This window comes from Belonocnema kinseyi, chromosome 3, assembly GCF_010883055.1.
Source record: "Belonocnema kinseyi isolate 2016_QV_RU_SX_M_011 chromosome 3, B_treatae_v1, whole genome shotgun sequence".
Taxonomy (NCBI): domain Eukaryota; kingdom Metazoa; phylum Arthropoda; class Insecta; order Hymenoptera; family Cynipidae; genus Belonocnema; species Belonocnema kinseyi.
In genome coordinates, this window is record NC_046659.1 from 151,921,160 (window position 1) to 151,940,795 (window position 19,636).

The 19,636-nt window shown below is 27.8% G+C and overlaps 1 protein-coding gene across 1 annotated transcript in view; it reads right to left on the minus strand.

Moving 5' to 3' along the window:
• LOC117170066 (dipeptidase 1-like) overlaps nt 1-19,636 on the minus strand; it is a 78,476-nt gene that overhangs the window by 22,194 nt on the left and 36,646 nt on the right. The window contains exon 5 of the mRNA XM_033356587.1: nt 4,050-4,226. Within this exon, the coding sequence (XP_033212478.1) occupies nt 4,050-4,226 (177 nt within the window). The remainder of the gene's footprint in view (nt 1-4,049; nt 4,227-19,636) is intronic.

A 19,636-nucleotide genomic window follows, 5' to 3' on the forward strand; every position in this document is an offset into this window, starting at 1 on the left:
AGATTAATCCAGATGAATTGAAACCCAAATAGTCGCATTTTTAATAATTAAGGATCAATTTTCAATCAAAAAGATTGATTTTCGATAAAAAGAGAAAATTTGTTCATAAAATACATGAATATTCACTTCGACTGATTAACTTAATTTTCAACCAAATTGTTGAATTTTAAAGCCACGAGTACGAATTATTTGGAAAGCGGTTGAATTTTGATTGCGAAAATATGATTTTTTGACAAAAAAGTTATTTTTCTATCAAGAAGTTAAATTTCCGTTAAAATAATGTAGTTTTTAAGAAAAATGTTTATTTTGAACCAAATAATTTAATTTAATTAGCAAAACATTATATCCCCAACCAGCCCAGATTAATTTGGACAGAAAAATATGCATTTTTAATACAAATTATAAGTCATAAGAAATTGAATGGTGTACAAAAGAATTCTACCCGACAGTGACTTTTTGAATCGAAAGATTAATTTTCTAAAAGTTTGAGTTTTCAACCCAAAAATATTATTTTCCAACAAAAATGTTTGTTTAGTAACAAAAAGTAAAATTTTTATTGAAATAGTGTAATTTGTAACAAAACAGTTAATTCTTAATACATTTTTATCAGATTTTATATTCTAGGGAATGGTTTCATTTTTTTTACACATCTTAGGGTATTTAGAACGTTTCTAAACATTTTTTGATGGATTTAAATAATTAAATGGGATTTTAAATGACTTTATTATTTTCAACTATTTTTAAAAACACCGAGGAATTTTCGAGAGTTCTAAAAAATGTAGAAGGGATTTCAGAAAATAGCTTCATTTTCTAAATCTGCAAATAATTATGAAAAAGAAATGTATTTAGCAATAAGATCATAAGCTTTCTTTTAAAAGGTATATCGCAATAAATTTAAAAAAAATGGTATTGAGAGACACATTACTGGCTGAAATTTACTTAAATCTAATAATTTATCAAAAAATTGTTAGTTATCAAAATGAAATATCAATTTTATTGCAAAGGAAAATTGGCTGAATTATAGTGAATTATATTTCTTTAAGAGATACTGTGTTTTACTGATCACATTAGTTATAATCATTGTATAAACTTCACGCCTCTATTGATGGTCGTTATGGGAAGAAGTTTTACATATGTTGAGAATATTAATGATCAGAAGTAATATTTACATAAGGAGTGCTATTAGTTTGAATTTGAAGAATCAAAATTATAATAAAGAATGCTTATTCTCGTAAAGAAAATTCGTTAAGATAAAAGAATAATTTTAAAGTCGAAATATTGATTAACAATAATAAAATATTATTTTATATTTTGCTACATTTAATTGTTTGGAAAAGAAAACTTAGACTGAATCCATTTCAAATCAGATAGGGTTTCAAAACTTAAAATCGCTGAAACGTACGGCTACAAAATGTGTTTTTTAGATGAAATTAGGCGATTCGTATTTCTCTGATTTGCAAAAAAAAAAAAGAATAAAGAAGTTTTGCGTCTTTAAATTTTGTTTGAAAAAATTTCTCTGTAAATCCCTATAAATTTTAAACTAATTGAGATATTAATCGTTCTCTTTTTCTCAAAAAATCCACGATCGAATTTCATTTCCTAATTTTTCTCTCAAACAATGACAGATAAAAGAAAATGTGAAGATAAAAGTTTCCACGTCTAAAAAAGTTCAATGAAAAATGCCTCTTGTTGTAAAAAAGATTCTCCTGGCCACAAAAAATATTAAGCCACCATAGCCCTTACAAGATATCTTCCTCATTAAAGTACAAATTAAAAAATTCTCCTTTCATTTTTCAAGAAAAAAAAAAATGATTTTTTTTACCAAACAAGACTTTTCAACCAGATATTTGAATTTTCAACAAGGAAGTTAATTTTTTAACGAAATAGTTAAATTTTCTACAAAATAGCTTAATTTCCAACCAAATCCTTGTGGTCGAATTTTCAAACAAGAAAGATTGAACTTCGACCAAAAATAGTCAAATTTCCAAACCTAAATGTTGAATTTTCAAGAAAAAGATGATTTCTCAACAAAAACTATAATACTGGATATTTCAACAAAAGAAAGACAAATTTTCCAAACGATTCTTCCATTTTTAACCAAAGAGCTAAGCTTTTAAAAAAATTATTAATTTCTCAACACAACTGTTAAATTTATAACCAAACAGTGGAATTTTCAATCTACAAAGATTATTTTTGACAAAAAAATAGGACTTTTCAACAAAATATTTCCATTTTCAATCAGAGAGTTGTATTTTTAACAAAATAATGAACTTATCAACAGAAATATTGAATTTTTAAGCTACAAAATCAATTTCTAAATAAAAGACGAATTTTTAACCAAGAACATTAATTTTATAGTAAAAAAACGAGTTTAAAAAGAATACTTGAATTTTCATACAAATAGTTAAATTTTCAACCAATGATGTGATATTTGAACTAAAATGACAAAATGACAAATTTTCAACCAAAAAGACGAATTTTCTACAATACAGTTGAATTTTTCGCCTCTAAGTATTAATTTTTAACAGAACAGTTTACTGTAAATAAAAAAAATAAATTTTCAACCAAAGGTTGATTCTTCAACGAAAAATGACGAATTTCAACTAAGAAAATTAGTTTTCTAACAAGAAATACGATTTTTCAGCGACAAATATCAATTTTCGGCTAATAATGAAAATTTACATTTTCAGTTTTAAAAAATTAATCTTTCGCAAAAATGTCAAAAAAATAGTTAAATTTCTAACCAAAGTAATGAACTTTTATCTGAAAAATGGTGAATCTTTTACAAAAAATGATTTTTCAAGAAAGTGATCCAACCTTAAATCAAGTAACTAAATTCACAAGAGAAAGTAGCACAATTTAATTTAAGCTGAACTTTTTAACCGAAGATATGAACTTTTGGAAAAATAGTTGAATTTTCACGCCAAAAAGAGGGATTTTCAACAAAACAATTGAATTCTCAACCAATAAATAAAATTTTTAACAATGAAGATTTATTTCCAAACAAAAAGGATCACTTTTTATACCAAATTGTTGCATTTGACACGAAAGAATAAAATTGTTGACTAAAATATAACAGAATTTGTTATAAATCGAATAAAACAATCTCAAAATAATATTAGAAAATTTAAAATCTAGATTCTCAGTTACTAAAGTGCTTTTTATAGAAATTCCTTTACTTTTTCAATATTTTCTGCATAAGCCCTGACTATTTCATGACTTTTCCTGTCCAATAAAATTCCTCTTCTTTTCTGTGTTTTTCAGGTATTCCAGCTAGAGTAAACTTTAATTGAAACAATACAACATTTCTCTTCTGTAAAATTTTGTCGCAATGTTTGAGATAATGACGACAGGATATTTTCAAAAATTTAAAAGTTATATATTGTCAAGATAATTAATTTCCCACGAAATCTATGTAAACTTGCTTTTATTAATGCTTCCTTGATTTTCAACAAAATTAATATTTTAAAAGCAATTAAAACCAAGCTGCTGGATATCACGTTATTCGTTTCATAAAATGGCTAGAATAGTTAGAAATTTCATGAAATGTCTAATTCAGATCGAGAGTTATTAGGATCAAGCAATTCCAATGGTAACAGTAAGTAATTAAGTAAGTAAGGTATGTCTAGCAGAAGGTATAAATTTTATGTCAATCTCTCTAGAAATTAACCTAGATGAAGAGCTTCACCAATTCATCAAACTTCATAAAGATCTAACGAAAAATATGAAAAAGCAAGCCGGGATGAATGCAGAGAGCCGTCATTCTCGCGTCGCTCCGTGGCCTGAAGACATACGGAGAACCTTTGGCCACCCAACTCTCGATCATGAGACGTAGTAATTAGTGTTATTTATTGCGGGTCTGCTGGCAACCTATTGCTCCCAAAGTGACCCTGCGGTAGTTGTTTACCCTAATTTTTATTTATTATATGTATCTCGCGAGTACAATGTGAACAGATCCTAGAGAGAAAGCAGACAAGCAACTCAGGGATGTTTATCGATTGCGTCCAGCAGGACCGGTGACTTATTTTTTACTTGGTTTGATAACTTACCAGATTTCTGAGCACGTCGTCCGGCACGTTCCGGGTGGAATTACATAGAGCCCTCGCAGCGCTGTGCGAGAAAATCACCGGCGCTCTTGTCGTCTGCAGGGCTGCTCTCATCGTTCTTGTTGAAACGTGAGACAGGTCCACCAGCATCCCTAGCCTGTTTAGTTCCCTAACGACGGCCTGTAAATTCACATCATTTGTCAACTCTACTTACTCTCTCCTCTATCTTATTATTGCGAGAAAAATATCTTCTACAAATTTAAACGTATACATCTACTTCTTTAAGAATATAATTTTAAAACGTTTAAATGTGACTGTATTTTGATTAAAAATTAGTCAAAGTAGGCCGCAGACTCTCCCTTCGTCTTTTATTCCCTTCTCTCCATATCCACGTCACCTTTCTCAATTCCCCTTCTCTCTCTCTCTCTCTCTCTTCCTGCTTCGTATTTCCCCTCCACCTGTCATCATAATTCAACATAACCTAAACTTTTCCTTCCTCTATTTCTCCCTTTTCTTCCCTCTCCCATCCGTTCCTCTTCCCATCACCCTCCCCTTTTTCATTCCTCTCCTGCTCATTTTTCATTCCATTTTTTCCTCTTTCTAAACCCAATTTCTTCCTCCTTGCTCTCTACCTTCTCAGTCATCCTTCTTCCCTATCACGCACTATGTTTTACATTATTCTACATTAACTCCCCTCTTCACCCATTCCTTTCAGAATATCACACTTATATAATCTTCCTGACCCTCCTTACAACATGCTCCTTCTTCTCCTCTTCTCTAATCTAAAATGAAACTATTCCCATCTCCTTCCATCTTCTACCCTCTTCCCTTCCTATAACCCACCAAACCCTTTTTCTTACCCTTATTCTATCTTCTCCTGTCCCTTCATTTTTTTTAGAATTTCGACGAATTGAGAACCTTTTTTCCCCAACAAATGACGCAAAGTGAAGGGGTACGATTCTAACACAAATGTACTATTTTCTCCAATTTTTCTCTAACCTAACTATTTTTTCACATTGGCTTGAAACTTGTTTTAAGGATTTAAAACATTTGAATGTATTTCAAAGAATTTCATAGATTTTAAGAGATTTCATGCGGTCTCAGAGGATTTCAAATATTTAAACATCTTTAAAGGATTTTAAAAAAATATTAAAGATTTCAAAATGTTGTTCGGGATTTTAAAAGATGAAAAGGATTTTTAAGATTTAAAAGAATCTTAAAGAATGTAGTGTGTTTCAAAAGAGACTCCTAGAGATTTTGAAGAAGAATTTTGAGAATATAGTGTAGGATTACACAAAATTTCCAGAGAATGAAATGTTTCTATGATACTTTAAATGACTTAGTGAGATTTCAAAAGATTTTGAAGATTTCTGATGATTTCACAGCTTTTAAAAAGTTAACCATTTTTTAAAGAATTTTGAAGAATGTATTGCTTGATTACAGAAACTTTCAGGAAATTGAAAATTTTTAAAGGAATTTTCAATGATTTCGTAAGATTTCAGAAGATTTTGAAGATTTCAAAGAATTCAAGGGGTTTCAATTTATCCCACCGGGTTAGAAAGTTTTTAGGAATTGAAAAGATTTCAAAAATGTATTAAAGATATCAATAATATTATAAACATTTCACAGGATTCCAACGGAAATCCACCATTAGTAGATATGAAAAGATTGACGAGATTTTCAGAAATATAAGAAGATTGAGATTTCAAGCGTTTTAAAAATTTGTTTAAATATCATTTACTCATTTCTGTAATCTCGTATTTAATATTTTTAAACTTTGCTAGAAAAACAAGTTTAAGTATCTGAAATTTGCTCTGGTTTTAATTTAGTTGTTATAAAGAAAATAGTTGATTTCAAAAGTTAAAAATTCGTATTTTGGCTTCAAAATACAATTTTTTGTCTGCAATTCTTATTTTAGGACTGAAAAATTCATTGCTTTGTTAAAAAATCATATTTTGGAATTAAATGTTCACAAATTTGGCAAAAATTTCATTTCTTTAATTTAAAAATCTACTATTATAATTTTGGTTGAGAATTCATGTTTATTGATTAAAATTTCTATTATTTGGTTTAGAATTGATTTATTATTTTGAAAATTCGAAAGATTTGTTCGAAATTCATAATTTTTAGTTAAAAAATCTTCTTTTTGGATTTCATGTTTGGTAGAAATCTGATGGTTTTTAGTGTAAAATTCAACTATTTGGTTGAAAGATCAACTTTTGCGGTTGAATTTAATTGTTTTAGATTGAAGTCAAAATATTTTTTGGTTGAGACGTCAACAACCATATTTTCGAGCGCGAAATTTATTTCTTTGATCAAAAGTTGGTTTCTTTTGTTAAAAAATAATTTTTTTGCTTGAGGATTCACCATTTTATTTGAAAATTTATCTTTTTGGTTGAAAATTGAAATATTTTGTTGCATGCTTTTTGTTTGGTTGAAAGTTGAACTTCATTGTTAAACAGTAATTTTTTTTTGATAGTGTGAACATTTGGTTGAAAATTAATTTTTCTTACTGGAAATGTTACTATTCAATCAGAAATCAATATTTTACTGAAAATTTAACTATTTATTCGACAATACTTTTATTTTGTTGATAATTCGTTTTTTCATAGAAAATTAATTTTCTTTTTTGACGATTCTTGACTGAATATTCATAGATTGTCCTAAAAATTCGTTCTTTATTGGTTCTATTCACTTTTTTTGATTAAAAATAAAAATATTTGTTTGTCGAAGTATCACCAATTATATTTTTTGTGGATAGTGGACACCTCGTTTAAAAAGAATAAATACTTAACCAAAAATAAATAGATTTTCAAACAAAGATATAAGATTTTAACAAATTTGATCAATCTAATTAGAATACTTAAATTCGTCAGTTAAAAAAGAAAGTTCCGACTTCGAAACCTGGAAGATTTATAACCGCCAAGGAAGAACATAAAATGTTTTAGAAAATTTTCAAGTTGGGAGAAAAATTCCAATTTTCCTACATGCATTGATTATTAATCTATATGGCTCTGTAAATTTTTTTTTTTTACCTTCAAGAATTGTTTCTTTAGCCTAACGTAGATTAATTAATCGTCGAAAATTTAAGAATTTTCGTTTAAAACATTAAAATAACAATTGACAGTCGAAAATTTCTACTCGTGAAAATTCATTACAGAAAATTGAACTGAAAAGTCGATTTATTCTCATGCGCATTTTCTGATGAAATGAAAAATTTTTTATTTCTATAAAAACGTTCCATATCATTTCGTCCGAATTTCGGGAGCAATTTAATAAACTGGAAATTACAATAATAATACAAATTATGACTGTTCAAACGAAAAAATGTTAAACACAAGGATCCTTTGAAAGGATTGAAAATAGGGATGTTGCACTATGCCAACAAATGAAACGTGTTTTAATCAATATTATGACTTGGAGTTTTATTATTGTCCCATCAATGTAAGTTATATCCTTCGACAACTAATCGAAAATGCTTTAAATGTGAATGTTCACTTCGTGGCAGAAGAGCACCATCTCAATAAATTGCAACGTATTATATTCAGTTTTAATTTGTCATTTAATACTATTCCCACTTGTTAATCAATCATCAACAATCGAATTGGACCAGTATCACAAAAATATAACATCTTTTAATTGATTTTCTCATCTGGTTGATGTCCAATAATATCAGCTTATAAAACAACAGAATTGTAAGAAAATATACGGACAAAAAATATTAGTGTCCTAATTAATATTTTGTTTATATTATAAAAACCGATTTAATGTGAAGGTATCATGGAACAAACAAAATCTCTTTGACAACGTATGAGGAAAAGTTAAATTCTGAAGATGTACGAAATTGTTGTTTTATCAAAACAGTTTCTTTGATTGAGCAATAAATTAAGAAACAATGGTTTCTTAATTTATAAAAACAAAACTTTTTTAAATTTAATAAAATGAAACATACATTTCAATAAATGTAATTCTGTTTCATATAAAAGTTAAGTTCATTATGTTAGTTATGTTTTGTTAATGAGTTAAGTAGTCTTCTGGCATGAAAGGACAGCTTATACTTTTCTCCGTGTATAATTATGGAAGGAGCTAACTATAAGAAAGGACTCTTCAAAAGAATTAGAAATGGGGATGGACAGGTTTACCATTAAATTCAATTTCTTTTCATTTATTTTCTCACCTGGTCAACTTCCAGCAACATCAGCTAATCATGTAACACGATTGCCAGAAGATACAAATGTGAAAAGAGCCAACTATAAAGAAGGATTACTTCAAAGGATTCAAATGGGTATGGACTGATATACCAATAAATTTAACATCTTTTAATTAATTTTCTAATCTGCGGGACATCCAATAACATAAGATAATCGCAGAACGAGTTGGAAAGAAGATACAACTATGGAATGCGCCAATTATACAGTAGGATCCTTTTAAAGGATTGAAAATAGGAATAGTCCACTATACAAACAAATTAAAAATGTTTTAATAAATGTAAGCACCATCTCAATAAACTGCAACGTATTATATCCAGCTTTAATTTTTCATTTAATACTATCCCCACTTGTTCATCAACCATCAAAATTTGAATAGGACCAGTTTAGCAAAAAATGTAGCATCTTTTAATTAATTTTCTTATCTATTTGACATTCAATAACATCAGTTGATCAAAGAACACGGTTGTAAGAAGATACACGGAAAAAAGTTTGAGTGTCTTAGATAATCTTTTGTTTAAATAAAAACTGATTTAATGTGACAACAATTGTTTTTCAATTTGTTTATTTATTTTCATAAAATGTGAAGCTGTTTCCAGTATACCAACCAGTATAGCAACAAATCTAACGTATTCACAATAAACATAGCTTATTTTAATAGATTTTTTCATCTGTACAATATATAATAACATCATCTAATCATGCAACACGGTTGGAAGTAGATAAATGGATAAAAAAATTTGATTCAGCATAATCTCCTTAACAACGAAATTTGGAAATTTATATTCTGAAGATATGCGAAATTGATGTTTTTTTAACAATGTTTCTTTCTTAAGCAATCTGAATTGTTGCACTACTAAGATAGCTTTTAAAAATCGTTATTTGTGATTCTCTGTAGTGTAACTCCAATGGTTTCTCAATTTATCAAGACAAAAATTTCATAGATTTAAGAAAGCGGAATATCTCGTTCATAAGGCCTAAAACTGTTTCAAATAAAAATACAGGTAATTATTTCAGTTATGCATTCTTAATGAGTGAAGTAATCTGCTGATATGAATAGACAGCTTATATTATGTTTTCCCATGTAAAACTTTAAAACGAGATACCTATACAGAAGGATTCTTCTGATAGACTGAAAATTGTAATGGATCAGTATATCAAAAAATCTAACTTCTTTTAATTAATTTTTTAACCTGGGCGGCATCCAACAACATAATCTGATAATACGACTCGATTGGAAGAAGTTACATCTATGAAACAAGTCATCTATACAGAAGGATTCTTCCAAAGGATTGGAAATGGGGATGAACCATTGATAAAAATATCTTAAATTTTCTGTTTTTACCAACAATTTTTTGAGATCTTTTAATTAATTTTCTCACTGTAGCAACATCTAATACCAGCAGATAATTATGCAACACGATTAGAAGGAGGTACACTAAAACAAAAAATTAAGGTTCTTAGAGAATCCTTTGCTTAAATTATGAAAACCGATTTAATGTGAAGGCATCATGGAACCAACAAAATCTCTTTGACAACGAATTAGGAAAAGGTACATTCTAAAGTTTTGTAAAATTGATGTTGTATTAAAACAGTTTCTTTGCTAGAGCAATCTGAATTTTTGCACTACTAGGATAGCTTTGAAAATGTACTAATCGCGATTTTCTTATCTTTGACATAACATTAATGGTTTCTTAATTTATGAAAACAAAATTTGTATGTATTTAAGTAAACAGAACATAAATTTTATAAGATATGAAGCTGTTTCAGATAAAAATACAATTAATTATTCTAGCTGTGATTTATAATGAGTACCAACTATATAGAAGGATTCTTTCAAAGGGATGGTAATGGGGATGGCTCGGGGTACCAATAAATGTAATTTCTTTTGATAAATTTTCTATAGCCAACTATACAGATGGAGTCTTTGGAATAATTTAAAACGGGGATGGACCAGTACACTGATAAATCAAACATCTTTTAATTATTTCTCTCACCTGGACCACATCCAATAACATCAATCAAACAAAGGAAGATTTGGTGAAGATACAACTATGAAACAAGCCAACTATAGAGAAGGATTCTTTTAAATGATTGGAAAATAGGGTCAACCAGTATACTAACAAACCTAACATCTTTCAATCAATATGTCTTAAAAAGTTTTTCTATTCACCTGGCACAGGTTGCCCCTACCCAAATAGGAGATTTTCTTAAACTCCCGCGTTTAGCTAACTTCTTAACTTTTTAGACAATAACCTAATTTTCCCAGTTATCCATGACACATCCATTATTGATATGATGAAGACACTTACGAGAAGAAAGACAGGAATTATATCGAACATTATTGTTTTTGTAGGCAGGGCTATTGAGAATGAGTTATGAATTATGTTATCGATTAGTACGACCCGTTATACAGAAAGGTTCAACAAAAAAAAAGAGCAAAGAACTGCGATATAAATGGCTCGTCGATACGAATGGTAGGACAATGGCCGCCTTTCTAGCTGTGTATGACTGTACGCCTAACGAATGCTCTGTTCGCTTTTTACATACGTGTCACACTGTCGCACTGTCACACTGATGCTTGTTCTGGATGATTCGAAAAAAATAGGAGAAAAAGAAAAACTCTATGGTTATTAAAATCACAAAAGCTAAGTTAAAGTTTTAATTGCAATTCAGCGCCAATTTCACTACGGAAATTGTAATTCGTAAAATCTCCTCAGCACTTTCCATACAAACATACATATGGAAATATGACAATTAGAGGAGCTGAAAACTTTGTTTTAGACATTAAAATATTTGATCTCACATACGTAAATTATATTCTTTTATATTAAAAGAATAAAATTTTACAAATGTATACGTAGATGTTAATTATTTTGCATTTTGGATTAAAAATCAACACCTTGGGATTTATTGTGATGTGAAAAGTAGATTTAGGAAACAAATTTCCCATTTAACCGAAAAAACTTTTTTTTTGTTTATGCACAGGTTTTCATAAAATTCCAATTTTATTTTTGTTTTTAAATACATTTTAAACATTTTAAGTTAAAATAGTTTATATTTTCAGTTACAACGATTAACTTTGAATAAATAAAAAGAATTTTCAGGAAAATAGGTAAATTTTCAATATGTAAGATTCATTTGGTACCATAGAAGTTAAATTTTCAACCAAATACATGAACTTACAATTAAAAGAGATCGATTTTCAACGAAATAGTTGAATTTTCAGCTTTAACATGAAATTTCAAATTACGAAAGACCAATTAAATTTTCAGTAAAACATTAATTTATGACAACATCCATACATTTTCAAGCAGAAAGAAGAATTTTTAATCACTATCCTATCGAACTAAAAAAGTATATTTCTACTGTTATTTTGTAAGGAATTATTATACATAATACGTCAATTTTTTGCATATAATAAAATAAAATAAATTACAATTAAATAATTTCTTAAATGTTTCTGATGTTGTGAAACAGTTATCTGAATTTAATTTTTAAAATTGTATGTGAATATATTTTAATCTTTTATGTAATTAGTTTAAAATATTATTAATACTTTTAATTGTCAGAAACATAAAAGGCAAAAATTATTTTAATTTTTCAGTGGAAATAATTGTTTTTGGCTTTTTGTGTCATAAACTGATTAATTAACTATTGGCGGATTAATTTAATTTAAAAAAATAAAATTGCATAAGGATTTAATTTAAATTGTTTTTTATTAAGTAATATAAATAATTGATTACTGACATTAAGGTTATATAATTGACCATTTGCCTATTCTTGTTATAACAATGTATTTTTTGTATTCAGTTTCAAATTTTTTACAAGTAGAAAAAGCAAGCTTTCGTCGATGCATCAAAGAAATTTAAAATATTTTAAATTTTGTGCAAAGATATGGATTTTTTAGCGCGGTTTAAGAACTAAAGTTTCCAGTGGGTCTTAAAGGGTTTAAAGTACAGACATTACAATTTAATAATTTTTTGAAAATTTTTTCGATGTTCTCAAACGAGTATCTGGATTCAGTTTTTAAAATTATAAGTATAAGTTTTTTAATTTGTTCTAGAAATAGTTTAAAAGGTTATTAATAATTCAAATTTCAAGAAAGTATTAATAAGTAATTATTAGCTGATTCTTTTCAAAGTTACGTAATCTTGAAAAAGTTAAAAGCTTATTGATTAATAAAATTTAAGAAAAGAAAATTTCAAGTTCAAACAAAATAAAAATAATTTGAATATTCTAATGAAAATCATTGTTTAATTATATTGTTATTGTCAAGTAATTATTAAATATTATTCACTGATGAGTTCTTTTCACAATGTTAAAATACATAAAGACTACATTTTAATTTTTCTCAATTAAGTAAAAAATCGATTCTTTACTTTAAGGTTATGTAATTTAATTTTTCCTAAAATTTTTATGATAGAAGTTTATTTATTTTTAAAATACCCCTAGTTCAGTTACATAATTTTCCAAATGTGTCGGAAGTTGCGAAATCAGTCACTGAATACAATTTTAAAAATTATGTGAAAATATGTTTGAACTTTTTCTGGAATTATTTCAAAAGGTTATTAATAATTAAAATTTTCAATAAAATATAAAATAAAATTTAATAAAATGTTTCAACAAAAACAAGTATTGATGCTTTTTTATGTTCCAAACTGATCAATCAATTATTATTAGATGCTTGACTTTTTCCACAATAATATTAAATTACATGAAGATTTAATTTTAATTGCTTGAAATTCGATTACATTGCTTGATTATTTTTTACAGGATTATGTCATTGAATGTCGGCTAGAATTTGTATACTAAACTTTTTCATTCTTTTATATTAAATATCTTCTTTAAAATCAGGTATAAATATTTAGTTTTGTTTAGTGTTTGTGACGATGCGGAAAGATTACCTGAATTTAATTTTTTTAATTATATATGCATACATTTTAATTTTGTTTAAAATTTGTATCAAAGGTTATCATTGATTTAAAGTTCTGGTAAAAAATTAAACGTTTAAAAAAATATAAATTAAAAGTTATCTGCATATTTTAATTAAAATAATTCTTCAATGCTTTGTATGTTTTTAAATGATTGTTTTATTATTAATTGATTATATTAAAAATTAAATTTTCTGGAATAATTTCAAAACATATTAATGAACCCAAATATTAACAAATGAAGGTTTGCATTAAAAATTAATGTAAAAAATTTAAATAATTGCTTGGGGCTTCTTATGTTGTGAAACGTGTAATTCATTATTAGCTGATTAATTTTGTGCACAATATAATATTTGCAAAATGTAATATTTAATTTTTTTGTCTCAGAAATTATGTAATTGAATATAGGCTGTTGATTATAATAAAAGTTTCTTTTGTTTCTTTTAAATAAAAATGTGTTTATTTTTATGTTGTTAAATAATTTTTTTTCCTAAATTTTAAAGAAGAAAAAGATGTTCTCTTTTTTTACGGCTGGGTAAATTTTTTTATATTATCAAAGAGATAAGTAAAAAGAAAAAACAATTTTCAACCACAAAAAACTGGTCTGCAATAAAAAGGTTGAATTTTAAAAAAATAAAATCAATTGATGAATTGTTAACTGAAATGATAAATGTTTAAGCACAAAAATTAATATTTAACTACTTAATTGAATTTTCGACCGAAAATAGTTATTTTGTACCACAAAAGATAAATTTTCAACAAAATAGATAAATTTCTAATTAAATAAGATAATTTTTTAACCACAAATATAATAGTTAATTCAGTTAAAAAATAAATATTCAACCTAAGAATTCATTTTGTAACGAAAAAGATTAACTTTCGAAAAAAATTCGAATTTCCTGTAAAAAAGAAGACATTTTAAAACGAAAATACTAATATTGAGCAAAAAAGTTGAATTTAAAACCTAAAAATATGTAAATTTGAAAGAAGAAAAGAATTTTTAAAAGAGTAGTTCCGCTTTTAACTAAGTAGTTGAATTTTCAATCAAAAAGATGAATTTCTCAACGAAAAAGGTAATCATTGGTATTTCAACCAAAGAAGATTTTAATTTTAAAACAAAAAAAATTGAATAAAACCAAAAAAAAAAAAATTATTTTTGAACAAAATAGCTGATTTCTCAATGTACCCCAAAATCTTATAGAAAAATCCTTGAATCCATCAGGTTTTCCCTGACATTTCCGGATTTTCTGGGATTCCCTAACCTTTAGCAACCATTATAATAATTAAAAATGACATTAATTAAAATAAATTTGGTACATTCAATAAAATACTTTTTTAGGCCAACCAAGAAATTTGGTTGGGTTCGCCAAATATTTTTCTCGCAATATAATAACCATAATTTATAGTTATTGAAAGTAATTTTCCTATAGATATTATGTGATTGCAGATATTCTCTGTGCTATGCCCATCCCAAACGTATTTAAATTTTGTTTACAATTAGTAAACAGAAATCAGTTATCAAAGCATTAAATTACTGAACCACGATACCTGCAACCATAGTCCTTTTAGATTTTGCAATAACGTTTGATAGAAATTCACGATTCCGTTTATTCTGTTAAGTAAATTAAAGTTATCCTATATTTTGGATTTAAATGTTCGCAAATACCAAAAAAAGGTTTTATTTTGAGTGAAGAAAAATCTATTAGTAGCAAATGGAAATAAATCTATTCATTAATTATTAAAATTTCAATAAAATAGATGCTCTAACTGCCTGACAATAAATTAATCATCCATTTAGTGTATATCCTAAGAGATTAGCTTTCTGCTCACATAAGATTGGTAAGAATTTAAGTGAGAATTTAAAAACTATTCAATAAAAAAAAAATTCGAATTTTTTTAGTCTTCTATGACTATTAATATATTAATTTTGATGGAACTTGACTTTTTTGTTTTTACTACAAAAAATAATATCACTATAATTCCCGATTTAAAGAAAATTAATAATACATTTCTAAGAACGTGGATGAAAAATTTGATGATTTTCTTTGGAAATTTCTTTATCGGAAGTCTGCGTTTTGTCCACCCACACAATCCAAACATTATACACAACAACAAAAAACGGAAAAAAGTCTATCTTTTCTCTAAACCTCCGGTTCTTAATTTATTCGGTATTTTAACTATTTAAATTGTAAATTTTGTTTTAAGTGAAAATTCAATTTTTATATTTGAAAATGTAACTATTTATTTAAAAGGTCATTTGTTTTGTTTAAAAAATATATTACTTCCCATGCTGAAATTCCAATTTGGATCTGATCGGGGCCAGATCTGGCAGAATTCGGCCCAAATCAGGCTATCTAGATGGGGCCAGACTCGAAATGAAACGCGATGCCCGATCGGGGCCCAAGCACTACGCCCAGAGATAAGCATGCCTGGTCCCGATCGGGCTCATATTAATTTATTTTTCTTATTCTTAATTAAAAGGGATTCTCAAACAATTAATATTCAAATCGAATATATCACCTCCTTAACTGAAATTTGAAAATATAAATATCAGGTTATCTAACAGATCGCGATATGAAAAAATTGGAGTATGTCAGACACTTTTTTTCGAGCAAACGGAAAAAGTCAAACGACCCAATAAAACAGCCAGAATTTGTGTATGATAAACCATTTAAGTATTTTGCAATATATTTTTTGTTTTAATTTCTAAATTAAAGTTACTTTCAGTTTCTATATGGACCTTAATTGTGAAAGTTATTTTGAAATAAGTAGATCATAATATCGCACTGGCTCTTCAAGTTATTTTTACAAAAGCGAATATAAATAAGAAGGTTGTATTTACATACCGATTGTATCAAATCGCCTAAAAATACGTGAAAATAAATATGTTTATGACGTCATTGTTGATCTAATTCGTTTTCACATAGAATAGAATTTAATTATTTTGTTAAAATTTCTTTGTTTTATATAAAATGCCAATTATTATATTTTTCGTTACGCATTCATGTTTATTTTTTGAAAATATCTCTAATTACTAGTATTCGATGTCCATTAATACGGAAAAAAATGTATTCTGAATATCTTTATCAGAAAACTGCGTTTTATACACCCACGCACCCTGAAATGTATGCGAAGAATCAAAAAAATGTATAACTTTTCTCAAATTGCTAGGTTCTCAGATTTTATTTCACTCATTACGTTTATTTTATGTCCGACAAAGGGAGAAGAAGATTCACCACAATATCCTTATCGTAAGAATGCGTTTTATCCACCCACGCTCCCGAAAATGTATACGGAAAAAGAAATAAGAAAAATCTAACTCTTCTCTAAATTTCCGAGTTTCAAATTTTAGTTCACTAATTAAGGTAAGTGTGGGTGTTACTGCGGACAAAAAAATCAAGACGACTTTTGAAGATAAAAAAAAAACTTTTTGAATCAGACATTCGTTAGGCATTAATTCGTGAATCAATATTTGGCATTTAATTAATATAATTCAGTCGTTGAACCCTAAAAAGAAATCACATTTACGTGAAAAATACGAATCTAAAAAAAATGTTCAATGTGACTATTAATGCGGGTTTTAATTATTTACTGCACGCCATCTACTGCGATGATCTAATCACTGCGCTGGTAATACTGCGATTTTATTTTAAGTGAATTTTTCAAATGTTTTGGGGAATTTAAATTAAGCCTACGCTTCAATTTATTAACATTTTTTTCAAATAACAATATTGTAACATTAGAGACACAATGATACTTTAACAGGCTTTATCACTGGCGATTAAGAAAGGTTAGTTTGGAGGTTATGATGTAGAGCCTGGGAAACCGCAGTAATCCATTCATCATGGCAAATTGTGTGCCATATACTGCTTTAGTAAAAAATATATTGAATAAATTAGTTAAAAACATAGAAAATTAAGTCGATTTATTGGTGATAAGTATACATAAATCACATAATAATTTTTTGAATTGCATGACACACGAAACCACATTTATAAATTTCATAATCTGCATTCAAAAAGAATCATTTTTCTTCTCTTGACTTTTTCTCACATCGTGCATTATTTGGCTTAATATGTCTTTTTTCCAAAAAAAGGTCATGAGGATAAATTGTTCGTCTTTTCGAATAAAACGAATATCCGTAAGAAAATTTTTGAATCCTGAAAAAAGAGGTCTCAAAAATATTCAAAATGTGCTGACTTTTTAAATTTTATCAAAAATGGCTGGTTAATGAAATTGACCTTTATTTTGAAATACTAAAAGAGTATACCAAAGGACAGTTCATTTACGGACTTCGTTAAAAAACAGATTTATTTTCTCCTGCTTTTCAGACGTTACAGGTAATATTGAAATTATTATATAGGATAATGTGCAATATATAATTTGGTTTATACAACGTTATATCTGAAGTAACTTTAATTTTTTGTAATCTATTTGAATTATCCACTATAACCGAATTTTCAATGATACAAAATCATTTCCAGCTCCTCCTGGGCTTTAATTAAGGACCGAAGCATCATGTGCCCGTGGTCTTGACTTTTTTCACATTGTCCGTTAAATTTACAAATAATTGGTCATCATGACTTTTTTTGATCAGAAGAAAATTATCAGAGATATAGCATTTATAAAATTTTAAAAAATCAAAATTTTAAGCCAAACAACGCCTGATATTAAAAAAGCAGTGAAAAGAAACACGTCGGTTTTTGAAAACTCTACAAGATTATCTTAACACCATTTTGGATTTTCTTGAAAAATCGAAAATTCAAATTTTGATCGCACAAAAAATAATGAAAGTTCTAAGATTTTGTGAATAATAACTTCTCGATAGAACCTGTAGTTTCGGGTTTATTCTCGGAAAATATCATTGATAATATCATTTCTTGAGAGAACGCGTATTTTTGGTTTCAATCATAAAAATTACATTGAAAGTCAAAAAATATTAATAAAACGACAAAATGTGCAAAAACAAAATCATAGATAAAAGTTGTTCACCAAAAAAAGAGATACAAATTTGTTATGATTCACTAAATTTTTTTGATATATTCATTATAGCTTTTGGAAAATTGTACAAAATTTCTTTCTACTATTTTTCAATAGGACTATTATATCACGTCAAAAGTTATAATGATTTCTCACTTTCTACTAAGTTTGACCGCGAAATGGAATTTTTTATTTTTCGTTGTTTTTTTTTGTGTTGCTAAAACCAGAAACTAAAGTCAAAAAATACTGGTTGACAAAGTCGATCTTCCCCTTTAGTAAGAACGAGAGCTTAAACAGAATCAAATCCGAATAGTGTTTCAAAAGTTATCCGGTATACATACTATAACAACGAATGACAGACGCCATCGTAAAACCATGTTTTTTCGGATTAGCGAGTTCTGGAAACGTTGGGAATTAAAAAAGTCAGAGCCGGATGATGGTGTGTTGGGGCCCGGGGCAAGAAAAAGTGGAGGCCCTTTAAATTAAGAAATATCTATTATTAATTTCATTTTTACGTTTGAACAACAAATTAACACTATTAAAATACGTATTTTTTGTCAATAAAAAGATGGCACTTTACATGCTTTCTTCGAGGAAAAATCCTCAACGATTTCTCCAAAGTCCATTTCTCGAAGTAAATCACTCTCTATACCCTCTTCCTGTTTATATAATGTTTGGATAAAGACTTAATTGATCATGAATTTCTTAAAAAATGGAAAATTTTATTGTTATATAATTTTTAAATCCACGGTTTGTGGAGACTCTTATGATGTGGGGGCCCCGGGGCTTTCACCCAGGTTGCCTCGCCGTAAAAACGGCCCTGAAAGAAATCCAAAAACGTCAGTTTTCACATTAAACTAAGACCTTATCATTACGAGGAGAATGTAATAAGATATCCGCTTGGCCTAAGAGTTTCAAAAGTCATTAAAAAACTACTTCCAAAGAACAATGTTTAATTTTATGAATGCATATTTCTTTTGACCATTGTTTGTTCGAACTGATTAATACTGGAAGTTATAAGTGTAGAAAATATTAATAAATCTCAATTTTTTCTTAAAATATTAGGTGCAGACGGAACGGATCCTGATAGTTCCGAACAGCCGTTGCGTTCCCTGAAAACCATGTTTTTATGATAATGGATAATGACTGCATTACTGATGCACATATCACTTGGTCATTTGTACCTCCTGACTGGATTAGGCCTAACCAACCACATTCCGAGAAACTTCAATTTTATTTTGAAAATATGAGGATGTATTTATCTGGTATTTTTCGGGCGCCATTTTGTCTTCTCGGAATACCTGATCGCTACGGTCATAATTTTCCAAAGAGCGTTAAGTTACAGTTACGAGGATTCGAAAGCGAATACTACGAGGGTGGATCAAATATAAACCGGAATTTTACAAATACTTTTCTTAGCCAATCGCAAGCACTCTCACAGTGTAGGTTCTTGTAATGTAGTGTATTA